Source organism: Antennarius striatus, chromosome 1, assembly GCF_040054535.1.
Source record: "Antennarius striatus isolate MH-2024 chromosome 1, ASM4005453v1, whole genome shotgun sequence".
In the NCBI taxonomy this organism is placed as follows: Eukaryota; Metazoa; Chordata; class Actinopteri; order Lophiiformes; family Antennariidae; genus Antennarius; species Antennarius striatus.
Genome location: NC_090776.1, coordinates 25,700,025 through 25,706,428, shown reverse-complemented (window position 1 = coordinate 25,706,428; position 6,404 = coordinate 25,700,025). Strand labels below are relative to the sequence as shown.

The 6,404-nt window shown below is 40.0% G+C and overlaps 1 protein-coding gene across 1 annotated transcript; it reads left to right on the top strand.

The window, feature by feature from the left end:
* Positions 1–3,503: 3,503 nt before the first annotated feature.
* LOC137601046 (phenylethanolamine N-methyltransferase-like) lies at positions 3,504–5,457 on the top strand. The gene is made up of 3 exons (XM_068323034.1): positions 3,504–3,675; positions 4,709–4,919; positions 5,019–5,457. The coding sequence occupies exons 1-3, from the start codon at positions 3,504–3,506 to the stop codon at positions 5,455–5,457; spliced, it is 822 nt and encodes a 273-aa protein (XP_068179135.1).
* The last annotated feature ends 947 nt before the right edge of the window (positions 5,458–6,404 follow it).

Genomic DNA, 6,404 nt, shown 5'->3' with positions numbered 1-6,404 from the left:
ACGCTTATTACCCTTAGGAAAAGTATCAGTGCAGTACTGAGTGTAGTGTAAATAGCATACCCGGATCACAATATCCTTCTTGGCACAATCATTTATAACAAACTTCTTTATTTAATGTTTGGATTTTTTTTGTTGTTGTTTTTTTTTTGGGAGGGGGGGGTAGTTGCACATCAGTGTCAGCAACTTTCACACAAGGATCAGTACATTTTGCTTTTTCTATGTGCATTTATGATAATAAAGAATGACATGAAACTGAGACACAGTACCATCTGCTGGTTAGCAGCAAAGCCATGCATTAACATCAGCCTGTGTGATACTCCAAGGATTAATTTAATGGTAATTAATGAGCCTACAGGTAGAAGTTGGTGGAAAGATTGTATGTCTGTATTTAAAGATAATGTTACCATGTAAAGTAACTATTTTCAGATTACACCTATTGAAACCTTAAGGGAATCTGGCCAATGATCATCTTCCTGTCATCAGCATAACTCAGGTTACTTTCACACTGTACTTACTCACAGAGGTGAAAACAATAGATACAGTACAGTCACACTCTAACTTCTAACCGTGGGCATTTGCACAAAAATCTTTCAACCATTTCGCATTAGATCAACGCCCCTGCGTTCCCCTCTGGCATGTGGAGGAAGTTTGGAAAGAACATTCAGAACTTGCTTTTAGTCATGTGCATGCCTTTTGGTGCCTGGTTGCTGTCAATCGCTCCGTACTTCCAGCCATTTGACATTCTGCTTGATGTTGGTGTGTGTCTGAGGTGCAGCAGCGACATTTATTGTTCATTATTTCTGAGAGAGACAGAGGTGGGGGGAGGTAAGAGGGAATCAGATTATTAATAGAATGTGTGTGTGGTTATGTTGTGCACAAACACATAACAAGCACTGTGCAGGATTCCCTCTAGTGCTTAATTCTGGCAATTAACTTTCGAAAAAAGCTGAGCACAAAGAATGTACACTTCTGTGTATGTCTGAGACTTACAGAAAAAAACATAAAACTGCAGTGACCCTGATGCTATCAGTTTATCTCTGTCATGATTTCAGATATTATATGATGAGTTTATACTTTCAGAAAATATCAATTGTCTAGACATAGCCAGAGAATGATTGACTCTAGCTCTTTAGAGCTAAAATAGATCTTTATTTATATTTAAGATTATTTTTTTTTCAAATTTGAGTACTGGATAAAGAATCTGTTTTGCTGCCATCATGTGGTCAGAGGCCCTAATCGCATTTACAAACTGTAAGTAATGACAAGGAAGTTGTTAAGAAAAGCTTCAAGACACAGAAGCCTCATGGACGACGACTGCTGACAAATCTTGTTTCTAGCTCTGTGTAATACATGGACATTTAATAAATTAAATGCAAAAATCATATTCTCCATTGCGTTAGTGAGGAGAACTGATGCTGATGCTTGTTTTGAAGTTATCTCTTACCACGCTCTCGACCAAGTGAATCTATATGCAATACTTTCTGAAAGTCTTTTAAAAAATTCTCTGAAATGTGTTATTTTGCCTCTGGCTCCAACTAGTCTTCTACATATCAAGCATCATGCTTTGAATTTATGAACAGAGGAAAAATGGCGTTATGCTTTTGTTGCTGCTACTATTTGGATAGCAGTAACAACGTCAACAGTGTGATGTCTCCAATCACATCTGGTATGCATCACATACCATTCCCGCGACTCAACGTGCCTTGGGGGGAAGTCCCTGGCACTGCGGAGCGCCCACAGTCGTCATTAGAGTGCATGTGTCATTATGACATCAACCCGCAGCCTTGACTTATGCTTTATATTTACAGTCATCCATCACAACGGTCAGAAAACCTAAATCTCATCTTGAACAGTTTGAGATGAACGGTTTGTGGTTATTCACGTGCATACAATATCCTCAAGGGCCTTTTTCTGTCTTTAGCTATGTTGTGGGGACTTGTAATGGCCTGCGACTGAAACTGGAGTCCCTGTTCTTTTGTTGTGCGCTGAGCTCCCCAAAAGCACAGAGAAGGGACAGGGTTTGATGTGTCTTCTGAAGGCCTACTGCTTTGTCAACATTGAGGCCTCTGCACTGACACTATGGTAGCTGAGAGCCTCAGGGTGACAGCAAGGGGAGGGTCGGGAGGGAGGAAAGGGTGGGTCACTGCACACTACTAAAGACAGACAGAGGAAGACAGAGGGAGAGAGAGAGAGAAAGAGGAGGGATGGGGGAAAGGGTGCCAGCTAGTGCGGCCAGTGCCCAAGGCAAGACAAGAGTGCTCCGTGCAGCAGACTGCCTGATAGGGACCGGGGCTGCTGGCTGATGACATTTTATGGTCACCACATGCAATCCCACTAACTTTAGTTGGTGAAAAATCCAGTTTTCATCCACAAAACTATTTTTTTCTGTATCAGCTACACAAAGAATAGAGCAGTTTTGCATGCTATCTTTGAACTTTCATTCTTGTACTGTAAATAGAACAGCAGGTCATAAAAAAAATATTCTAAACTCATTCCATGTGTAAGGGTAAGAGACTTTTTCTCAATGTTTGTGTAACTCTCATTTAGCCATGAAAAAGAACTTTGAAAATGCTCTGTATATTTTAGAGTAATGAACTTAATTGTGATTTGTAGACTTTTATTTTTGATAAAGTAATCCGGGAATAAACGTGATATTCAAAATCAAATCTCTCTAACAGCCTGGTCATCAAGTTGCCAAAGTCCAAAGGTTGCCCTGGCCACACTAAAATGAGTAAAGGGCCATGGCAAGGCGTGTTCTGTCTCGACACCGAGTACCGAGTACCTGACTTCACCTTGGTCTTCAGTTCTGATTCAGTTTTGAACACCATACTTTTTTCAACCTAGAATCTCTGAATTTGTTTCATGTACTTCCTCAACTATCTGCGAATGCTTAGAGTGATTTGTAGACAATCAACTCAAACCAAATCCCCCCCAAACCACAAACAATACAATGGTGACATTTTGCATGCATTGTTGGTTCACATAATTTAATATAGTCAACTCTGAGCCTTGATAAGCAGTTCCTCTTCAGTACTCATGTTACATGTCCTCACTGTGTCTGCGACAGCTTACCATAAATAGGTTGTGGGATATAAATGTACAAGACCAATACCCGGAAACACACTGACCTTGTAGAAACCCACATTACAACACTAAGCTATATTTGCATGTTAAAAATCAGGAGGCAGATGTAAAATCCAAGACGAGTTAAAACCAGTCTAAACAGGAAAACACTTGAGAAAGCTGACATGATAGACACAAGGGTACATCATGAAGTCATACAGAAGAGTGGGTATAGCAGCTTTACCTTATATAACCTGTGAGCTATGTCCTTGAAATCCCTTTCATCTAATGATATGGGTTTCTCAGGTCAGGGATATTCATAAGGTATCTATCTCTACCCAGGAAGCCATATACAGAGACACCCAATCACATATAAATATGAGGCACTCCATGGATTCCGAGGCACTAATGTTTACCAAAAGTCTCAAAAAGTGTCACAGATGGAAGAAAAGGTGACAGAGAGTGACGTAGCATTCATGGCAGCCTGCTATGAGAGATTTGATCCTTCAGCTTATCTACAGTATTATTACTCTCCAGAAGAGGCTCATTTGGAAAGAGAAGACAGCTTTATGTCCTGGATTCTGGCCTGCCTACATAGAGCCTTCAGTGAAGGTAAAGCAGTGATGGATCACTCTGTAAATTAAATACCTGGCTTGTAAGAGTATAAATATCAAAATAATTTAATTAATTTTGCATTTGTATTCAAAATGTGATTGATATAATTTCAGCAAAGCGGTGGGACAATCTAAATCACATTATCAGACAGTATGTGATGATCGGAAGTGACTATTATTCTAAATTTGTTTGGTTAGAAGTTGCATATCAAGCACTTCTATTGATGATCGGATCATTGATGATCATTTACCCAGTCGGTATGTAAATGAACAAATAGGATAGATGGACAAAATACTTTTATCCACAAACAAAAAAGAAATATATTTATGTTCGGCAACATGCCGACATAATGTTGGCCATAAATCAATTTCCTCATGGGCTTGGTATGATGGTGACATAAATGACTGTAATTGCTGCTTTAATAAATGGATGCATTACCTCTGAGGCAAAGATGGACATCTTCCCAAACGTGCAAGTTTTCATACATAACAAACATAACCAAATTGGAATTTGTTCTCATCTATACCAGAATACTAGATTTATCACGCACTACAGTGCCTTGCGAAAGTATTGCCCCCCCCCCCCCCCCCCGAAAACTTGTTGACATTTTGCCACATTTCAGGCTTCAGGCTTTCAATTCTTGAAAAATATTTTCAGTTTGTTATCTTTAAGTTTGAAGCCTGACATGTGGCAAAATGTCAAAAAAAGTTCTTGGTGGGGCCACTTTAAATGTACATCAGATGTTGTGTAATGCATTCTGTCTGCTTTTGTGATATCTTCTTGGTTTAGAGAATGCTAGTAGAAACAACGTTCCTTCAGTGTGACTCGGAACACATCAGAATTTTCACTGCTAAAAAAAATGTGGTCACATCTGGATCAGACCAACTCTGAACAAAAATACGTCCTTAGTGGTTGTGCTCAAACCTGTGTTCAGAGCTTTTCACTTGTCATCTGATTAATGATATGGATGTCAATACCAGATCTGACCAGTCACGTTCATTTGCTCTCTACTTTCCTCTGACTGCTCCAGGTGATGTGAGAGGTGAGGTTCTGGTTGACATAGGTTCTGGCCCAGCTTTGTACCAAGTGATGAGTGCTTGTGAGGTGTTCAACAAGATCATCCTCACAGACTTCCTGGAGGCCAACAGGCAGGCGGTGAGGCTCTGGCTGCAGGATGGCGAAGGCAGTGGAATGGACTGGACACCCTACCTGCAGAAAGTCTGCGAGCTGGAGGGACGAAGGTACAACTCTATGAACTGTACTAAAATGTTGTAGAACTGGTGCAGTGCTGGTTCACCAGATATTTGTTCTAACTTAATGACTGATATTGTCTTTGACAGATCCTCGGAATGGACAGAAAAAGCTGCCGAACTACGTAAAGTTGTCACAAACATCGTCACTATTGATGTGAACCTTCCTCATCCCCTGCCCCATGATGTCCTTCCTCCATTTGGGGCTGACTGCCTCATGTCCTGCTTCTGTATGGAAGGTGCTAGTCCTGACATGGCTATGTTCAACAGAGCACTGGGCAACATTGGGGGGCTGCTGCGGCCTGGAGGCCACATCCTGCTCATCGGCGCACTGGAAGAGACTTACTATTTGGGGGGTGCTGGGGTCAAGATCCCTGTGCTTCCACTGAATGAGGTTCAGGTCTACAATAGTTTGAAGGATAATGGCTTCTCCCAGATCAGTCTTGAGGTTTGTAAACTGCCTCAGAACATAAAATCAGACATGGAAGATATGTCTGGAGTTTTCTATGCAAAGGCCAGAAAGAATTAGAAAATAAAGCATGAGAAAAGCAGACAGGTTATGTTTTCTATGTTTAAAAAATATGGGTCGGAACCTTTGCAGAGTAGTCACGCTACCACCACTAAAGTGGAGACGAGCAATGTGTGGTATTAGAGAACTCACTGGAAAATCACTTGGAATTATGGAATGGATGAGAATGGAGTATTATTGTGAGTCATTCTAGCTAAAATAGCTCTCTCAGGTAATGCCCTCCCTGTACTTGAATTTTTCTTTTTCATTAATACATAAAAATATTTGTTTTTGTCTGTATGTTGCAGTATTTATGATTGTATTTTTAATAAATTGGTGAAATTCCTATGATGAAATAAAGGGATGGTGATAAAGGTTGATGAATGCCACTTTCTTTCTAAAATACAGTATAGTGTAATCAATAAATAATTTTTTAAAAAAACCCCACACAAAAACCAAAGCTCTACTAATTTCTAAAGGGACACTTCTAGAGTATTTTGTAATGCACACAAGTGCACACAATGCCTCACCTGCTGCAGAATAAGTGACAGCAAGCTACAATCTACAGGCAGTAAATCAAGTGTAGCTATTCATTTGTGTTTCCACTCGCCTTGCCTTACTATAAAAATGGAGGATTACATATCTCAACTCAAAAGTTTTGCGATACTTTTTTTTTCAGAAGGAGCTGTGCATGGACTTCATTTATAAGTAGACACAATATAAACAAACCTGTACGTAACAACATAACACTTTTTTTAATCAAATGTGCTTATTTGTGTGTTAAAGTTTGTATGTGTACGTAATTCTGCAATGAGACTTTCAACATAACCCACTCACTGTTGCTTATTAAATGGTGAATAAGCTACACTGTAGGTTCATGTTTGTAAATCTGATTATGATCAAGTCAGTGCCTCACCAGCCATGAATCTCACCGCAAGTCACTGCCGCTCACTCTTTGGTCAGAGCTA

What these genes read in the sequence shown, in the direction of transcription:
- LOC137601046 (XM_068323034.1), top strand. Translation starts at nt 3,504, where the DNA reads ATGGAAGAAAAGGTGACAGAGAGTGACGTAGCATTCATGGCAGCCTGC. An exon ending in ACATAGAGCCTTCAGTGAAG is followed by an intron (nt 3,676 to 4,708) that starts GTAAAGCAGTGA and finishes TGACTGCTCCAG; the next exon opens with GTGATGTGAGAGGTGAGGTT. An exon ending in TGCGAGCTGGAGGGACGAAG is followed by an intron (nt 4,920 to 5,018) that starts GTACAACTCTAT and finishes TGTCTTTGACAG; the next exon opens with ATCCTCGGAATGGACAGAAA.